The 21,000-nt window shown below is 46.0% G+C and overlaps 1 protein-coding gene across 3 annotated transcripts in view; it reads right to left on the reverse strand.

Annotated features, from left to right (window-relative positions):
- The window catches only part of SPECC1 (sperm antigen with calponin homology and coiled-coil domains 1), a 543,118-nt gene that overhangs the window by 432,538 nt on the left and 89,580 nt on the right, over window positions 1-21,000 (reverse strand). For all 3 annotated transcript variants that reach the window (XM_077294264.1, XM_077294266.1, XM_077294267.1), the window contains exons 3-4: window positions 13,433-13,582; window positions 106-241 (exon numbers count right to left, since the gene is read on the reverse strand). In XM_077294264.1, the coding sequence (XP_077150379.1) occupies window positions 106-241; window positions 13,433-13,579 (283 nt within the window). In that variant the 5' untranslated portion in view covers window positions 13,580-13,582. The remainder of the gene's footprint in view (window positions 1-105; window positions 242-13,432; window positions 13,583-21,000) is intronic.

Below are 21,000 nucleotides of genomic sequence, written 5' to 3' on the forward strand. Positions count from 1 at the left end.
AGATCCCTGCAACAGTACCAAGAGTTAGATTGGAACGCATAAAAGGTTAAAGAAAAAAAATCTGCATCTGGTAATCTGAAAGTACTGAAAACGATGAGGATGTACCTGTAGCGGTCCTGAATCTGCTCTCTGACAGCTCTGAGATGCCTCCTGTTGTAATAGTCTTCTTCAGCCTGGATGTTGAGATGGCTGCGCTGCCCCCTGGCTTTGTAAGCATGTCATCACTGCTTGCTCTTTTTAACTAAAATTATAAAAAAATAAAAAATAAAAAAAAATGGAGTTAACAACATCATCAATTTCACCACCGTATGAGTATCAGAGATTTGTGTAATACACCAATAATGAATGGAATATGGAGTAATACTTTGTTAAATAATAAAAAGCTGAGTAAAAAAAAAATAAAAAATAGTAGCGTGAACTTTCATATTACAACTAATGACAGCACAGCTTTCATTGTCCCAGGACCATTGTTTTATTTTATTTTATTTTTTAACATATGATGATTTTTTCTTGAAAAAACTGCAAACAGTTAAGTGAGTGTACCAGAGTGAGCATACCGGAGTCCTATATCTATCCTAATTCCTAGACAAGCAGCTTTATTAAGGCAGTGCCAACTACTCTTTGGACAGGATAAATATATCACCAATAAAAGATTACCAATGTGCTATTTATTGGTCTAGGTATAGCGCTCAGACCCCAATACTGGGCAATAATAACTGCAGCACCCTGTCTCTCAATAACATGTCAGACGTCAAACCTGGGACATCTACCCAGGTCCCCAGATGTTTTTGACTTTCTTCATTGCATTTCTCTTTCTGTATTCTCCCTTTTCTAGCCAAATAATGCTATTCAGTTTATTTCTTAATTCCCCTAGTGACTGACTGGACGTTCAACCAGTGTAATGCGATAAGTTGGCGTGATTGATAGAACCTGTGACTAGAAAAGCCAGAAAGGGGGATATGCCACCTATCCCGAGAACCAATTAATTTGTATCTGGTACCTGTGGGAAAGATGACAACCCGTTGGGACTTATCCTTTATACCTGCATGTAAGTATTGTACAGACGGGTATTCTCTCAGTAAAAGTTTGTTTTTATGAACCACATGTCTCCTGGACTGTTTGGTGCCCTGGTTCCATAAAAAGGATTCCTGGACTCAGAAGAGGCCTGCTGGCCACAAGTAAGTGGGATCACCACATACACAGCAGCACACCAGGACTGAGACACCTTGTCTGTAGGATGCCAGAGCGACTGGGAGCAGAAGCTCGTCCACGACTATCTCGTTTGGGCATCTTACATCCTGTCTACCAGCAAACCTAGTGTTCGCTTCCAATGCATATAAGGGTGAGGTCTATTTTTGCCTTGTAAGACAATATGTCCTCTTTTGCCCATACTCCCGCTCTTTTCCCAACCTTGAAACTGTTGCATCATAGATGCCATGAAATAAATCCACAGGTCCGCTATTGCCAATCTCCCTTCTGATTTATCCCTCTGAAGTGGTGTTAATTGATCCCGGCGCCATATTAGTTCCCTGAACATAGTCTGTATTTTGCGAAAAATAGGTGGTGGAATCTAGCAGACCGAATTATGCAACAGGTAGAACAATTGAGGCATTAAAATAATTTTAATGAGATTCACTCTACCTATTACCAACAGAGGTAATCTACACCATGTATTTATTTTGGATCTAAATCCCTCTGATAGGGAGTTTACATTAACCGTAATAGTTTTTGGGTTTAAATTGACCACTACACCAAGATATTGGAATTTATCCACTATCTGTATCCAGGATTGATCAATTATTTCCAAAGAGGGAAGAGGATCTAGAGGCAATAATGATGATTCTTCCCAGTTAATTATGAGGCATGACCATTGACTAAATTTTGCCCACTGTCTTAATTGGTCCAAAAGATGATTCTACATCACCCACTTAAAGGTGACAAACATATCGTCGGCATGCAGACTCACCTTTTTTTCAATATTATTGCCAGTATTTGGTACCAGAAGAACCCACCTTCTAAAAGCTTACTGATTGGCTATGCTGCAGCCTTTCAACAAACTTTTCTCAGCAACGATCCCAAACAGTTAAACGGACTTCCAGTAAAAAAAAAATCCATGTTCGGAGTTCGGTACCGGACATTACAGTTCAGGTTCCCTCATCCTTAGTCTTGGCTTATTAGTTCAGGTCTTTTGTACCTTTTAAAACTTCTCAAATTCATTAATGATCACCTTATGGTTGATCTCAACAAATCTCTGGATTTCTGTTTGGTTGCTATCAATTCCACTGGCTGATTCTACGTTTTTTGCAGCTAAGCCATTTGAGGAGATCCTTAGAGAGCGTTTTCAGGTCTTGTGGAAATAGTCTCTTCAGAGAGGAAGAGGACTAGAACTCTAGTGCCACCTACTGAAAGTAGCAATCCTAAAAGTCAATGTTGACCCTTTAACGAGCCTTGTCACATGACTTAGGATAAAAGCCAAACCAGAATCTCAATTTGCAGACACTGTGTTTTGGGGTACTGCCCCTTGTCAGTGCAAAGTGTGAGATCTGGTTGGCTGATTGAGAGGCGTCTGACCGTGATCCAAGTAGTAACAATTCTCTTTGCGGAGAGTCAACATTGACTGTTAGGATTACTACTTCCAGTAGGTGGCGCTAGAGTTCTAGTCCTCTTCCTCTCTGAAGAGGCAATTTGCATATTTCCCAGAGGAGCATTGCGGCTTTAAGTCTCCTCATCTCGGCATGCTTAACATGTCACTCTCCGCAAGGAGAAACGTTACTACTTGGATTAGGCTACTTTCACACTAGCGTCGGGCTCGGCCCGTCGCAGTGCGTCGGGCCGAGGTTACCGACGCTAGCGTTGTCTCCGCCGCACAACGGGGGCAGCGGAAGCATTTTTCCAGCGCATCCGCTGCCCCATTGTGAGGTGCGGGGAGGTGGGGGCGGAGTTCCGGCCGTGCATGCGCGGTCGGAAAAAGCGGACCGTCGGCCGCAAAAAACTTTACATGTAACGTTTTTTGCAGCCGACGGTCCGCCACAACACGGCGCAACCGTCGCGCGACGGTTGCGACGTGTGGCATTCCGTCGCAATGCGTCGCTAATGTTAGTCAATGGAGGAAAAACACATCCTGCAAGCACTTTTGCAGGATGCGTTTTTTCTGCGAAACGACGCATTGTGACGGATTGCAGTTAACGCTAGTGTGAAAGTAGCCTTAGGTATAGTGAAGAAAGTGGTTTAATGATTAATAGTTTCCAAATGCTTCAGAACATCCTTGTTTCTATAATCATTCTAATAAATGTTATAGATCCAAATATATAATCATATTGTGAAATCTTGTCTCTTCCGATGGTCCTCGGCTGGCTCTTCATGTTTGCTCTGTGATTTGGGCGGCCCCTTTAAGATCTCTACAACGATCAATGACTCAGTAGTCTGCTATTCCTGACTGCAGTTTCCAAGCACCCTTAGGGCACAGTCAGGCGGCCATATAACAAAGACGATGATCGCATCGCAGTGCATGGACTGGCCGTCGGCTCTCCTGACAAGAACGTGGTTATAAATACATGCTGTCACTTTCTGATCAGGAGAGCCGCTGGACAGTCAGTCCACTGCGATACGATCATCATCCGTGTTATACAGCCACTGACTGCGACCTTAGGGTTGTGTGCAGGTGAAGTGTTTGCAGCAGAAATTTCTGCATATCTTGGTAGGAAAAACACTGAGCAAAATCGGTGCATTTTTGTCACGTTTTTGCAGATTTTTCTCCACTGATTAGTCTTTGTCATTTGTTGCATTTTTCCTGCAGCTAAAACCTGATCTCTTGGCAGTAAAAAGGTTTCTGCCAAAATGCAGGTTTGGCTGCTTTACTTGATTCCTTTTTCTGGATCCCAAACTTCAGCTTTGCTTCTGAGTTGCCCGCCAGGGCCGTGGGGTACTCGGTAGCAGGTCCGGTACTCACAGGGGGATGTCACGGTGGCGGCGACTAGGCCCGTGGCCCTGGGCACCCATGTAAAAGGGAAGGTCTTTAACCCCTTCATGACCCAGCCTATTTTGGCCTTAATGACCTTGCCGTTTTTTGCAATTCTGACCAGTGTCCCTTTATGAGGTAATAACTCAGGAACACTTCAACGGATCCTAGCGATTCTGAGATTGTTTTTTCGTGACATATTGGGCATCATGTTAGTGGTAAATTTAGGTCGATAATTTCTGAGTTTATTTGTGAAAAAAACGGAAATTTGGCAAAAATTTTGAAAATTTTGCAATTTTCACATTTTGAATTTTTATTCTGTTAAACCAGAGAGTTATGTGACACAAAATAGTTAATAAATAACATTTCCCACATGTCTACTTTACATCAGCTGAATTTTGGAAACAATTATTTTTTTTGCTAGGAAGTTATAAGGGTTAAAATTTGACCAATGATTTCTCATTTTTACAACAAAATTTACAAAACCATTTTTTTTAGGGACCACCTCACATTTGAAGTCAGTTTGAGGGTTCTATATGGCTGAAAATACCCAAAAGTGACACCATTCTAAAAACTGCACCCCTCAAGGTGCTCAAAACCACATTCAAGAAGTTTATTAACCCTTCGGGTGTTTCACAGCAGCAGAAGCAACATGGAAGGAAAAAATGAACATTTAACTTTTTAGTCACAAAAATGATCTTTTAGCGAAATTTTTTTTATTTTCCCAAGGGTAAAAGGAGAAACTGGACCACGAACGTTGTTGTCCAATTTGTCCTGAGTACGCTGATACCTCATATGTGGGGGTAATCCACTGTTTGGGCGCACGGCAGGGCTCGGAAGGGAAGGAGCGCCATTTGACTTTTTCAATGAAAAATTGGCTCCAATCTTTAGCGGACACCATGTCGCGTTTGGAGAGCCCCCGTGTGCCTAAACATTGGAGCTCCCCCACAACTGACCCCATTTTGGAAACTAGACCCCCCAAGGAACTTATCTAGAAGCATAGTGAGCACTTATACCCCCAGGTGCTTCACAAATTGATCCGTAAAAATGAAACAGTACTTTTTTTTCACAAAAAAATTATTTTAGCCTCAATTTTTTCATTTTCACATGGGCAACAGGATAAAATGGATCCTAAAATTTGTTGGACAATTTCTCCTGAGTACACCGATACCTCACATGTGGGGGTAAACCACTGTTTGGGCACATGGTAAGGCTCGGAAGGGAAGGAGCGCCATTTGACTTTTTGAATGAAAAATTATCTCCATCGCTAGCAGACACCATGTCACGTTTGGAGAGCCCCTGTGTGCCTAAACATTGGAGCGCTCCCACAAGTGACCCCATTTTGGAAACTAGACCCCCCAAGGAACTTATCTAGAAGCATAGTGAGCACTTTAAACTCTCAGGTGCTTCACAAATTGATCCGTAAAAATTAAAAAGTACTTTTTTTTCACACAAAATTTCTTTTAGCCTTAATTTTTTCATTTTCACATGGTCAACAGGATAAAATGGATCCTAAAATTTGTTGGGCAATTTCTCCTGAGTACGTTGATACCTTATATGTGGGGGTAAACCACTGTTTGGGTGCACGGCAAGGCTCGGAAGGGGAGGCGTGCCATTTGACTTTTTGAATGGAAAATTAGCTCCAATCGTTAGCGGACACCATGTCGCGTTTGGAGAGCCCCTGTGTGCCTAAACATTGGAGCTCCCCTACAAGTTACCCCATTTTGGAAACTAGACCCCCAAAGGAACTTATCTAGATGCATAGTGAGCACTTATAACCCCCAGGTGCTTCACAGAAGTTTATAACGCAGAGCCGTGAAAATAAAAAATAATTTTTCTTTCCTCAAAAATGATTTTTAGCCCAGAATTTTTTATTTTCCCAAGGGTAATAGGAGAAATTGGACCCCAAATGTTGTTGTCCAGTTTGTCTTGAGTACGATGATACCCCATATGTGGGGGTAAACCACTGTTTGGGCGCACGGCAGGGCTCGGAAGGGAAGGCACGCCATTTGGCTTTTTGAATGGAAAATTAGCTCCAATCATTAGCGGACACCATGTCGCGTTTGGAGAGCCCCTGTGTGCCTAAACATTGGAGCTCCCGCACAAGTGACCCCATTTTGGAAACTAGACCTCCCAAGGAACTAATCTAGATGTGTGGTGAGCACTTTGAACCCCCAAGTGCTTCGCAGAAGTTTATAACGCAGAGCCGTGAAAATAAAAAATAATTTTTCTTTTCTCAAAAATGATTTTTTAGCCCACAATTTTTTATTTTCCCAAAGGTAACAGGAGAAACTGGACCCCAAAAGTTGTTGTCCAGTTTCTCCTGAGTACGCTGATACCCCATATGTGGGGGTAAACCACTGTTTGGGCACATGCCGGGGCTCGGAAGGGAAGTAGTGACGTTTTGGAATGCAGACTTTGATGGAATGGTCTGCGGGCATCATGTTACGTTTGCAGAGCCCCTGATATGCCTAAACAGTAGAAACCCCCCACAAGTGACCCCATTTTGGAAACTAGACCCCCAAGGAACTTATCTAGATGTGTGGTGAGCACGTTCAACCCCCAAGTGCTTCACAGAAGTTTACAACGCAGAGCCGTGAAAATAAAAAATCATTTTTCTTTCCTCAAAAAAGATGTTTTAGCAAGCAATTTTTTATTTTCTCAAGGGTAACAGGAGAAATTGGACCCCAATATTTGTTGCCCAGTTTGTTGTGAGTACGCTGATACCCCATATGTGGGGGTAAACCACTGTTTGGGCACACGTCAGGGCTCGGAAGGGAAGTAGTGACATTTGAAATGCAGACTTTGATGGAATGGTCTGCGGGCGTCACATTGCATTTGCAGAGCCCCTGATGTGCCTAAACAGTAGAAACACCCCACAAGTGACCCCATTTTGGAAACTAGACCCCCCAAGGAACTTATCTAGATGTGTGATGAGCACGTTCAACCCCCAAGTGCTTCACAGAAGTTTACAACGCAGAGCCGTGAAAATAAAAAATCATTTTTCTTTCCTCAAAAAATATGTTTTAGCAAGCAATTTTTTATTTTCACAAGGGTAACAGGAGAAATTGGGCCCCAATGTTTGTTGCCCAGTTTGTTGTGAGTACAGTGATACCCCATATGTGGGGGTAAACCACTGTTTGGGCGCACGTCAGGGCTCGGAAGGGAAGTAGTGACATTTGAAATGCAGACTTTGATGGAATGGTCTGCGGGCGTCACGTTGCATTTGCAGAGCCCCTGATGTGCCTAAACAGTAGAAACACCCCACAAGTGACCCCATTTTGGAAACTAGACCCCCGAAGGAACTTATCTAGATGTGTGGTGAGCACTTTCAACCCCCAAGTGCTTCACAGAAGTTTATAACGCAGAGCCATGAAAATAAAAAATAATTGTTCTTTCCTCAAAAATTATGTCTTAGCAAGTAATTTTTTATTTTTGCAAGGGTAACAGGAGAAATTGGACCCCAACAGTTGTTGCCCAGTTTGTCCTGAGTACGCTGGTACCCCAAATGTGGGGGTAAACCACTGTTTGGGCGCATGTCGGGGCTTGGAAGGGAGGGAGCACCATTTGACTTTTTGAATGCAAGATTGGCTGGAATCAATGGTGGCGCCATGTTGCGTTTGCAGAGCCCCTGATGTGCCTAAACAGTGGAAACCCCTCAATTCTAACTTCAACACTAACCCCAACACACCCCTAATCCTAATCCCAACTGTAGCCATAACCCTAATCCCAACCCTAACCCCAACACACCCCTAACCACAACCCTAACCCCAACACACCCGTAACCCTAATTCCAACCCTAATCCTAACCCTAATCCCAACCCTAACCCTAATCCCAACCCTAACCACAACTGTAACCCCAACACACCCCTAACCCTATCCGTAACCCTAACCACAAGCCTATTCTTAACCCTATTTCCAACCCTAGCCCTAATTCCAACCCTAACCCTAAGGGTATGTGCCCACGTTGCGGATTCGTGTAAGATTTTTCCGCACGATTTTTGAAAAATCTGCAGGTAAAAGGCACTGCATTTTACCTGCGGATTTACAGCAGATTTCCAGTGTTTTTTTGTGCGGATTTCACCTGCGGATTCCTATTGAGGAACAGGTGTAAAACGCTGCGGAATCCGCACAAAGAATTGACATGCTGCGGAAAATACAACGCAGCGTTTCTGCACGGAATTTTCCGCACCATGGGCACAGCGGATTTGGTTTTCCATAGGTGTACATGGTACTGTAAACCTGATGGAAAACTGCTACAAATTCACAGCGGCCAATCCGCTGCGGATCCGCGGCCAATCCGCTGCGGATCCGTGGCCAATCCGCTGCGGATCCGCAGCCAAATCCGCACATGCCATAACCCTAACCCTAACCCTAGCTGTAACCCTAACCCTACCCGTAACCCTAACCCTAACCCTACCCGTAACCCTAACCCTAGTTCTAACCCTAACCCTAGTGGAAAAAGAAAAAGAAAAAATATATATATTTTCTTTATTTTATTATTTTCCCTACCTATGGGGGTGATAAAGGGGGGGGTTTATTTATTTATTTTTTAATTTTGATCGCTGTGATAGAACCTATCACAGCGATCAAAATGTACTTTTAACGAATCTGCCGACTGGCAGATTCGGCGGGCGCACTGAGCATGCGCCCGCCATTTTGGAAGATGGCGGCGCCCAGCGAGGAGGCGGACGGACACCGGGAGCCTCGGTGAGTATAAGGGGGGGGGAGATCGGGGCACGGGGGGGCGTCGGAGCACAGGGGGGTGGCATAGCAGCACAGGGGGAGCGGAGCACAGGACTGAGGGGAGCGGAGCACAGATCGGTCGCTTGGGGGGGCGATCGGTGGGGTGGGGGGGGTCACATTAGTGTTTCCAGCCATGGCCGATGATATTGCACCCCCCCTGGGCTGAAGCACCACTCCCCCTGTCTCTGCAGATCGGGTGAAATCGGAGTTAACCCCTTCACCCGATCTGCAGGGACGCGATCATTCCATGACGCCACATAGGCGTCACAGGTCGGATTGGCACGGGTTTTCATGACGCCTACGTGGCGTCATGGGTCGGGAAGGGGTTAAAGGGATTTGGTGAATAAAGTTTGTATAAGTTTGTGACGCCACCTGTGGTTTTCAGTCAGTAAGGACCGATGTTGCTTAAAGGGGTCCTCTGGGGTGATGCTACTGCAGCTAGATGGTGACGCTTCCCACAGGTGAAGCGGAGTCCCCAGGGCTCCCAAGGTGTATGGCACAGATAGTGTGGTGGATGGTATACTAAAGAACCAGGACACAGGTTTGCAGTTTTTACCTGGTTTACTGATGGTAGCAGTCAGCCTCAGTCCAGGGTACCAAGTGCAGGGGTAGCTGTGGTCCGGCCGGCTTGGAGGCAATAGGGGATCCCTCTCCCGGTTGAGGTCCGTAAGCCTTTCCTATTTGCGCTAGCTTGCGAGGTCCCTGCTGCTTGTAGCTTGCTGGCAAGGTACCCTCTCTCTCCTGTCCTAAGACAGATGTCTGCACTGTGGGCAGTGTGAGCCGTTTTATAGGGTCTCTATCATGACCCGGGCTCTCAGGTTGCTACTTCACCTCAGACTTGGTGTGGGCAATTAACATACATATATATATGTCCCTCCGTTTCTGTCGCGTGTCCTGGAGAACAACATGACCTCGGGCTCCCGGTTTCAGCGCTCTGGGTCTGAGGGTGTCCTGTCGCCGTTCCCCTCTGAGCCCCCTTCTCCTCCACTGTGCTCCTTTCCTCTTTAGCTCCACTACAATACAATCCTTCAGGTTCTCTCTTCCTTTTCCAGGGGCTGCAGCTCCCATGTGGCTTCTCGGCCCCACTGTCTGTTCCAGATGTCCTTCTCCTATCTCTCCCTCCAACAGACTAACTCGCTCCTCCTCCAGACCAGTATGCCTATAGCTTAGGGAAGCTCCCCTGAATCCGGGTTCAGAGCTCCCCCTTCTGGCCTGGATTCAGAACATGTTGTATTTAAGTGCTTACCTGCTAAAGAGAATCCTCCTTGCCTCCAAGCATGATATCACCCTCCCCGAAAGGAAGGCAACATCACTGTAACAACCGGTTACCTGGGGTGTTACACTTCCACCTTGCAAGCATGAACAGTACAAGGCGTTAGGCCACCAATGCAACATCGACTTATGTGAAACCATAAAATATTTTTGGAAAAAGGAATTGATCAAATTATTTAGGGAAAAGTTTTTTTTTCAGACAAAAAAAAAGAGACTTCTGAACAAAGAGCAGACTTGAACTAAGGTTATACAAGCTCATGAAAAAAAAAATAAAAAAATACACAATTGCAAATGTAAAAACAGCTGAGTAACAGCACTTTCGCTCTGCCGGCACCATTTTATTCTATGGCCCAGTAGGCACATACATCCAAATTATGATTTGCGGGAGGTTCAGACGTATGCCCCGACGGTGCCACCAGTCATGTCTCTAAACGCAATGTGAAATCACCCAACACTTCATTAATTAAACTTATACTAACATCCATGTTCTTGTGAGGATACCAAGACATTAAGGTTTTTGCGGGTTTTTTTTTGTTTCTATTGATGAAAAAAATGCTGAAAGAATTGACATGCTGCAGATTTAAATGGAACCTGTCACCATAAATAACGCTGCTAACCTGCAGATATGTGGTTAATCTGCAGGTTAAGGCCGGGTTCCCATTAGCTCATAGCTTAAGATGATTCTCTCATGTGAGAGCATGGGATGCGATGTTCTAATGACACTAGGCTCCAGATCTGCTATGAGCATGATCTGAATGTCAGTGCTTCGTGATCCCATCCTCTTACATCAGAGAATCTGAGCACAGCTGTGGAGGAGACGTAGAAAGTAATTTCTCCATTTCCTCTGCTGCCGGCGTCAGCAAGTATCGCACTGCACTCGGGTGATATCCGAGTGCAGTGCAATGGGTCAAACGCACCCATAGACTTATATGGATGAATGCAAAAACAATCGCAGATGTGCGATGCACCATAGAGAAACATTGGGGCGAGTGTAATATGATTTTGTATCGGAATGCACTCATCTGAATGGATCGCAAGTGGGAAAGAGCCCCAACAGCGTTATGATGCTGTCCAGCGCCTGCACACAGCAAGGAGAAAATGATCTTTATTCTTTCTGCCAACATTCGGTATTCAGTTATAGGGGCGGCACCGTTCAGTCACCGCTCTGAGTATACAGAGCAGCCGCTGTAACCGCTCCCCCGGCCCTGACTGACACACCCTCTACATGGCAGCTGGCTGTTAGTCAGGGCTGGGGGTGCACTTACAGCAGCCGATCTCTATACTCAGAGGGGTGACTGAACAGTGCCACCCCTATATCCACATTCATAATTCACTATTTGGTCAATATTTTACCTCAGTATTTGTAAGACAAAACCAGGAGTGGAACAATCAGAGGAAAAGTATAAGGGTACGTGTCCACGTTCAGGAAACACGCAGCGTCCAGATGTTACAGCATAGTGGAGGGGATTTTATGAAATCCCGTCTCCACTATGCGTGGTAACACGCACCCGGCGGCCCTGCGATTCCGGACATGCGGCGCGTCTTTTTAGATCGCAGCATATCCGTTTACCTTGCGGCGACACTGCGCTGCCGCAAGGTAAAACACAGGGCCCTATGTGTGGGGTGCGATGATGCCGGATGTGTGCAATGAACACATCCGGCATCATCGCGTCTACAGAAGGGGCGGAGCGGGTGTGCCACTCCGTCCAAACCGCCGGCCATCCTGAACATGGACACATACCCTAATAAAAACAAGTCACCACTTCTGTATTTATCACCCACTCCTAGGTTTGGCTTACAAATACTGAGGTAAAAAAATTCACCAAATACTGAATGTGTGAACATAGCCTATAACTGAATACCGAATGCTGGCAGGGAGAATAAAGATCATTTTCTCCCTGCTGCGTGCAGGCACTGGACAGCATAATAACGCTACGGTAGTAACCTGCAGACTAAATCGCTTTATTTCTGGTGACAGGTTCCCTTTAAATTTGCCACAAGTCTGCAAGGAAAATTAAGCAACTTGTGGTTGAGATTTCAGGAATCTTTCTGGCCCTAGGAAACTCTTTAGGTTTTGCAACAAATCTGCAACATGTGCACAGGCCCTTATGCAATTTACCAAGTTTCTCTGAAAAAGGACCGAAGTCCAGATCCGTTATAATGCAGTCATTGTGTTGATTAAAACCGTCACAGTTTTTCTGTTGCTGATTTCAGGATGAGATGTAGGAGCTCAGAGAACAGTGGGGGGGAATTTACTTAGAGCAACCTTTTTTTTTTTATACACCAGTGCTGTGCATGCACTAGAATATCAAATGTGGGCCAGCCAATGCACTGGGGTAGAATTTCTGGTGCAAATGATAATAAATCTGTCAGACTGTGTGGCCCACACCTTCCGCTAAGCTAGCGGATCTATCACATCGAATAATTCCAAATATTATGTGTGTGGACAAATCAAAGCCATTGGAAGATTTAGCTGACCACTCACCACATCTGATCTGGTCATCCACTGTTTTATTCCTCTGCACTAGTCTGATCACTAGGTGTATGGAGATCTGCATTGTTAGTGACCCTTGTTTTTGCAGCAACCTATGAGGATATGTGCCCACGTTGCGGAATAGGGTGCGGATTTTTCCACACCTTTTTTGTAAAATCCGCAGGTAAAATGCACTGCGTTTTATCGGCGGATTTACCTCGGAATTCATGCAGATTTTGTGCGGATTCCACCTGCGGTTTTACACCTACAGATTCCTATTGTGGAGAAGGTGTAAACCGCTGCGGAATCCACACAAAGAATTGACATGCTGCGGAAAATACAACGCAGCGTTTCTCCTATGAGAGGTGGAGCCGCATATTCATCCCTGTAATGAGCGGCACCACGTGACCGCTAACACAGGACAAGCTGCGACGCTGAGAGGAAGCATCGAGGGAGCTGGGTGAGTATTTTATTTCCAGCAGGCGGGCGCACAGGGGGTGGGAGGGGGGAGGTTACCGGGAACTTTATTTTAACCACAAAAAAAACAAAAAAAACAATGACTTTTCATTCCTTCTCTCCAGCGAACGCTGCTGGGAAGAAGGAATGAATTCCGGCTTCAGCACCCAAAGCAGGGGACAGCGCTTACTGTAGCGCTGTCTCCTGCACGGTCCGCGTGGTACTCAATCGGCACACGGCTGCCGCACGTGTGCCACACTGATGTGCCACGTGAGCACACGGACACACGGACACGGATAACTCTGGTACCAATTTTTCTGGTACTTATCTGGACGTGTGAGACTGGCCTAAGTAAGATGGCAGAAGTCCTCTGAGTAAGCTATGAAACAACACCTGAAATAAGTAAGGGAAAATTCCACTGTTATAAGACGTCACTAAAATATTTCAGCAATTTTCAACTGCTAGGGATAATGTAATATGTGGAAGATCTGATTAGTATATATACAATATTCCATCGTTCTTCTTACCTTACTTAGCCGGGACTCAAATGCAAGTGAATTAGTTGACCTAGACGTTCTCATCCCGAAGGCAATAGTTGGAATAGCTTTCGCCCTCTCTGTCCCATGGTTTCCTTGCTTGTTCTGTACATTTATAGACCGTGCAGAGCTCTTCATACCCTACGGATACAAAAATTTAGAAATAACATTTAGATTACCCATGGGTCTGCAGCGCCCCAGAGTCCTGGTCGTTGCAGTACTGTTGCTCCGCCACTAAGTGGAGTGATGGTACGTCTGATGGCACTAAAGGAGTTCACCTGACCAGGTATCACAGTCACACATTACACTTCACACTCAGGCGACCAGGGGGAGCAAAGGGTTCTATGTATTAGGCCACTCCTCACAATCTGGTAAAACTGGGGGTTGGATAGGAAGTTAGGGAGAAGCTGACTGGGTTTTGCCCAGGTAACATCTAGTGAGAGGAGAGCGTTACTTGGGAAGATTCAGGGGGTCCCTGTCAGGGGTGGGATCCTGACAGAGGCCTAGCGAAAGGACAGATCGTTACGGAGCCGTGCCTGCACCTCATTGCGGCGGCATCTTAAGAAAGGACACGAAGCAAAGTATATTGTGGAGAAGTGAGAAACGAGATCACAGCACAAAGGCGATAGAACCAGTAGGAGTTGTGCCCCGAGATCGGCAACATTCTACTGAGGCGCGTAGCCGGTGGCCGGAATGCCGAGAAAGTATTGGGCTCTACGCATTACTTCAAACCAACGGCAGGGCAGTTAATTTTAGGTTGGCTGCCCGACCTTAATCACCTAATGAAGACAACGGAGGCAATTGTGGGAGAGGGGCGTCTCTAGGGTCCCTATAAAATAACTCCAGGCCTACCCCGTCATACGGGTGCGTCCTATCCATATCATCTGGGGGACGGAGAGAAAGAACAGAAACATACACGACAGTTGTGAGGACTATCCCGTGGTGCTCAGCAGGGAAGTACTACAACACCCAGGCGCTAGTAGGTAGGCACTGATTTCCACCTGCAAAGGGAACTCTGGATGTGCCTTCGGACCGGCCGGTCTCAGCCAGCCCTGTTAGCAGTGCTCTGGATTGCGGATGCCGAAGCCTTCAGTAAAGAGGTAAAGAGACTGCAACCCTGTGTCCTCGTTATTTACTGCGACCTACACCACCACCTACACCTTTTATTGGGTGCCCCTTAGCAGGACCACGGACCGGGTCGGGCCACCGTGACATCCTCAGAACCAAGAGACCCGGATCCGAGTACCCCGCTGTCCTGCGTCTGGGGGCTGCTCCAGGTCTATTTCACAAATTGGAAAAAAAATGAATAAGCTAGTGATAAGCAATTTATCAATTCAAAATTGAAAAAAAAAAAAAAAAAGTTTTCTTAAACTGGTCACTTTTTTATTCTTCATTAAAAAAAATGAAAACTTGAAAGAGTTCACACAACCAGAAGACAAAATTAAAGAAATTATACAAGTAACCCGTGTGATGTTTACACAACTTGCACAAAAGACTGGGTCCTTACCCAGTGAACCCACTTTAAGGCTATGTGCACACGTAGGAAAAGGGGTGCAGAATTTTCTGCACAAAATCCGCATCTCCTGGCAGAATCCGTAGCCGTGGATTTGCCTTGGTTTTTATGCGGATTTTGTGTGGATTTTCTGCGGTTTTTGCCACTGCAGATTTTTATCATGGAGAGGTGCAGAAACACTGCAGATCCGCACAAAAGAAGTGACATGCACTTCTTTGAAATCCGCAGCAATTCCGCACTGATTTTTCCGCACAGCTTTTTTTTTTATCCCATTGAATAACATTGTACTGTACATCACAGTGCGAATCTGCAGCGTTTCTGCGTGGAAAAATCCGCTGCGGATCCGCAGCAAATCCACATCGTGAGAACATAGCCTAAAGAGAACCTGTCAGCACGTTTTTAGGAAAGGGTCTAGTACTATGGCTGTATAGTTGCTTGTTCCCTATTAATCCCACCAAAGACAACATCTGCAAGGAGTTTGTATGTTTTCCCCGTGTTTGCGTGGGTTTCCTCCGGGTTCTCCAGTTTCCTCCCACACTCCAAAAGAAATACTGATAGGGAATCTAGATTGTGAGCCCCAATGGGGACAGTGCTGCTGATGTTTATAAAGCTCTGTGGAATTAATGATGCTATATAAAGGAGAAAAATAAATAATTATTAAAATGTTACCTACTTTTTAATCGCGATTCAAATGTGCCAGTTATGAAAAATCTAAAATAAAAGCAAAACCACAAAAAAGGAATTACTATTCCCCCCCCAAAAAAAAAAAAAATTCTAAGGTTAACATAGCACAAAAAGGGCAACAGTAGTTATCTGCCCAGGTCACAGAAACAAATGCACTATCAGCATTCAGCAAACCCCCTCAATAAAAAGGTGGAGGCAACACATGTGCAAAACACTGATGAGACAACCAGTCACAACCTACCACTCATGGAGTGGGCGATTGCGTAGTATTAAAGGGAACCTGTCACCTGAATTTGGCGGGACAGGTTTGCGGTCATATGGGCGGGGTTTTTGGGTGTTTGATTCACCCTTTCCTTACCCGCTGGCTGCATGCTGGCTGCAATATTGGATAGCCGGCGCATGCACATTAATGCTTTTCGGCTTTGCCCGCAGTTGGGCAAAGCATACTGCGCGTGCGCAAGGCAAGATTGCCTTGTGCAGGTGTGCACTACGGAGGACACAGCATGAACTTCAATCCAATATTGCAGCCAGCATGCAGCCAGCGGGTAAGGAAAGGGTGAATCAAACACCCGAAAACCCCGCCCATATGACCGCAAACCTGTCCCGCCAAATTCAGGTGACAGGTTCCCTTTAAGATTGCACACACAAAAAAAAGCTTGTATAGGGAGCTGGTCACACACAGTTAGCGTGTCTGGCTTATAGCCCATTAGTGAGGCCCATACTATTAGATTAGGTGGGCTGCCCAGGAAAGACACTGTTGCCTTTATTGAGGAGTCTTTTAGTGCATTACTGGCTGTGATGTGGGCAGTTTTGTGCTGTTAAAATTCCTACACAAAATTCAAAAGTTATGGCTACTTTCCCATGATGAGCTTTTTTTCAACTTGTAGATGCTGCAAAATGTATGCACCTATTAAGTAAATTAGGTTACCTGCAGTTTTCATTTAGTTTGCATAAGTTTTTTTTTGTTGTTTGTTTTTTAACCACATAGTGACAGAGCCAAGTTGATACTTAATGACAAAGCCAATTTTTACAAATCAGACCACTGTCACTTTAGGAGGTTATAGCTCTGGAAGCTTCAACGGATCCCACTGACTCTGAGACAGTTTTTTTCGTGACATTTTGTACTTCATGTTAGTGGTAAAATTTCTTTTATATAACTTGTGTTAAATTATGAAAAAAAAAATGGAAATTTGGCAAAAATGTTGAACATTTTGCACTTTTCAAACTTTTATTTTTTTTACCCTTAAATCAGAGAGTGGTGTCACACAAAATAGTTAATAAATTACATTTCTCACATGTTTACTTTACATCAGCACAATTTTGGAAACAATCTTTTTTTGTTAGGACGTTAGAAGGGTTAAAAGTTGCCCAGCGATTTCTTATTTTTCCAACAAAGTTTACAAAACCATTTTTTTAGGGACCACCTCACATTTGAAGTGAGTTTGGGGAGTCAATATAACAGAAAATACCCCAAAGTGACACCATTCTAAAAAACTGTACCCCTCAAGGTGCGCAAAACCACATTCAAGAAGTTTATTAACCCTTCAGGTGCTTCACGAGAACTAAAGCAATGTGGAAGGAAAAAACTTACATTTTACTTTTTTCACAAAAAAATTCGTTTGGAACCAAATTTTTTTATTTTCACAAGGGTATCAGGAGAAAATGGACCTCCAAATTTGTTGGGCAATTTCTCCTAAGTATGCCGATATCCTGTATGTGGGGGAAAGCCACTGTTTGGGCGCATGGCAGGGCTCAGAAGGGAGGGAGCACCGTTTGACTTTTTAAACGCAAAATTGGCTGGAATCAATGCTGGGTGCCATGTTGCGTTTGGAGACCCATGATGTACCTAAACAGTGGAATCCTCCAATTCTAACTCCAACCATCCATGAGAGAAGTCCGCCTCCTGGTCTGGGATGGCGGGAATCGGAGAAGGGACTGCCCACGGAAGAGAACGTGGGATCAGCAGGAAGGTGCGGCTCAGAACCCGGGCAGCAAGATGGCGAGCGGAGGTCACATGGAGGATGCGGAGGAAGCAGGAAGCTGCCCCAGCCTATGGGAGAAGAGAGACCAGCTGTCAGCAATGAACCCGGAGGTTCTTGGAGCCGAGGTGGAGGAGCTATGCTGTCAGCTCCGGCGGTCCTGGTTCCACGACGCAGAGAGAATGGGAGCAGCAGAGGAGCAAGCTTCCGATATCCCAGCCCGCAACGGAGGAGTCCGGCACCGGAGACTCTACGGTGGCAGGTAAGGAGACAGACCCTGCCCCAGTAGCCGAGGACACCCTCATAGGACCTTTTGATGCGCCGACACCCCCACCACCCGGCCGTGTATACAGCCACATTGATTGGGAGCAGCCCTCGGGTATCGTACACACCTCCACAGCCCCGCTGCAGCCAACAAGAGAGCTCCAGGAAGTGCATGGAGAATGGGTGACATTCCGGTGGGAGCACTCTGGCACCGATCTGATAGGATTCCCCGGTGAAGCCCAAACTGAGGGAGAATATCTGGAGGTCATCAGCCAGGAGAAATATTGCCACCAGCAAACTCTCAAATGGGAGGAGGAGGATAGGGAGCGGGACCTCCGGCGCAGGGCCATAGAGGAGAGGAACCTGCGGGCTAAGGCTCAGACCTGAAAAATTAAACATGAAGAACGGGGCCCCCGGAGACAAGGCACAGCGGTGGCCTTTCACATAAAGGCGAGATGGGGATTCATTAAGGAACCTGGAGTGCAGGCAGAAGTTTTTGTCACCCATCGTGACGTGGAATCCTACCTTCTAGAGGGACACCCGGATAGGGACCTCTACCCAGGGGATCGTGTCACCTACACCCGACACTGGGGTGAAAAAGGGTGGTATGTGCTGCATGTCCACAAATGCATACCGAAAGAGGCAGCGCCCAGGTCACCCGCAAGTGATCCAGAGCCACAGCCAGTAATAACACCTAAACCATCAGCTCCATTACCTGGAAAGGTAACCTCTATACCTACAACCGCAAGGGAACCAACCTGTTATGACCCCAATGGCAGAGGGTCTCAGAAATAATTTCTAAGTCTGCAAACACAAAAAACCAGCTCATAGGGCAGTGGTAACTGGGCTGACCATATATCTAATCCTAGCACCACAAATAACAGCAGCCGGGGAACGTTCCTACGTTGGTTCTAGACGTCTCGCGCCAGCCGGAGAACTAGCTAACCCTAGAAGGGAAAAGAAAGACCTTTCTTGCCTCCAGAGAATAGACCCCAAAAGTTGGATACAAGCCCCCAACAAATAATAACGGTGAGGTAAGAGGAAAAGACAAACATAAGAATGAGCTAGGTATTTAGCAAAGAGAGGCCCACTAGCTAATAGCAGAATATAGAAAGATAACTTATATGGTCAGCAAAAACCCTATCAAAAATATCCACACTGGAAATTCAAGAACCCCCGAACCGTCTAACGGCCCGGGGGAAGAACACCAGCCCCCTAGAGCTTCCAGCAAGATCAGGAATCACATTTAGTACAAGCTGGACAAAAATGAGAGCAAGCAAATAACCCAAAAAACAAGAAGCAGGACTTAGCTTAATTTTGCACGAACCAGGACCAGCAGATAGGAGCTAACAGAATGTGTCTGATTACAACGATGCCAGGCACTGGACTAAGGTTCCAGGAGGTTTATATACACCCCTGAAGTAACGACCCAGCTGGGTGCAAACTGAGGGAAGAAAATCCCAGAGTCATATCACTAGTAACCACAAGAGGGAGCCAAAAAGTCTAATTCACAACAGTACCCCCCCCTTAAGGAGGGGTCACCGAACCCCCACCAAGACCACCAGGGCGATCAGGATGAGCAGCGTGAAAGGCACGAACTAAATCGGCCGCATGCACATCAGAGGCGACCACCCAGGAATTATCCTCCTGACCATAGCCCTTCCACTTGACCAAATACTGAAGCCTCCGTCTGGAGAGACGAGAATCCAAGATCTTCTCAACCACGTACTCCAACTCGCCCTCAACCAACACCGGAGCAGGAGGCTCAGCAGAAGGAACCACAGGCACAACGTAGCGTCGCAACAAAGACCTATGGAACACGTTGTGAATGGCAAACGAAACCGGAAGATCCAAGCGAAAGGACACTGGATTAAGGATTTCCAATATCTTGTAAGGACCGATGAAGCGAGGCTTAAATTTAGGAGAGGAGACCTTCATAGGAACAAATCGAGAAGACAGCCACACCAAATCCCCAACACGAAGTCGGGGACCCACACCGCGGCGGCGGTTGGCAAAACGCTGAGCCTTCTCCTGTGACAATTTTAAGTTGTCCACCACATGATTCCAGATCTGCTGCAACCTATCCACCACAGAATCCACCCCAGGACAGTCAGAAGGCTCCACATGTCCCGAGGAAAAACGAGGATGGAAACCAGAGTTGCAGAAAAATGGTGAAACCAAAGTAGCGGAACTAGCCCGATTATTAAGGGCAAACTCAGCCAACGGCAAGAAGGTCACCCAATCATCCTGATCTGCCGAAACAAAACACCTCAAGTAAGCCTCCAGAGTCTGATTAGTTCGCTCAGTTTGTCCATTAGTCTGAGGATGAAAGGCAGACGAGAACGACAAATCAATGCCCATCCTAGCACAAAAGGATCGCCAGAACCTGGAAACAAACTGGGATCCTCTGTCAGACACAATATTCTCAGGAATGCCGTGTAAACGAACCACATTCTGAAGGAACACAGGAACCAGATCGGAAGAGGAAGGCAGCTTAGGCAAAGGCACCAAATGGACCATTTTCGAAAAGCGATCACATACCACCCAGATGACAGACATACCCTGAGACACCGGGAGATCAGAAATGAAATCCATGGAAATGTGTGTCCAAGGCCTCTTCGGGACAGGCAAGGGCAAGAGCAACCCGCTGGCACGAGAACAGCAAGGCTTAGCTCGAGCACAAGTCCCACAGGACTGCACAAATGACCGCACATCCCGTGACAAGGAAGGCCACCAAAAGGACCTAGCCACCAGATCTCTGGTGCCAAAAATTCCCGGATGACCTGCCAACACCGAGGAATGAACCTCGGAAATGACTCTACTGGTCCACTTATCAGGAACAAACAGTCTGTCAGGTGGACAAGAGTCAGGTCTACCAGCCTGAAATCTCTGCAACACACGTCGCAAATCAGGAGAAATGGCTGACAAGATAACTCCCTCTTTAAGAATACCAACAGGTTCTGTGACTCCAGGAGAGTCAGGCACAAAGCTCCTTGAAAGAGCATCAGCCTTCACATTCTTTGAACCTGGTAAATACGAGACCACAAAGTCAAAACGGGAGAAAAACAATGACCAGCGGGCCTGTCTAGGATTCAGGCGTTTAGCAGACTCGAGATACA

The sequence above is a fragment of the Ranitomeya variabilis genome, chromosome 3, assembly GCF_051348905.1.
Source record: "Ranitomeya variabilis isolate aRanVar5 chromosome 3, aRanVar5.hap1, whole genome shotgun sequence".
Classification (NCBI taxonomy): domain Eukaryota; kingdom Metazoa; phylum Chordata; class Amphibia; order Anura; family Dendrobatidae; genus Ranitomeya; species Ranitomeya variabilis.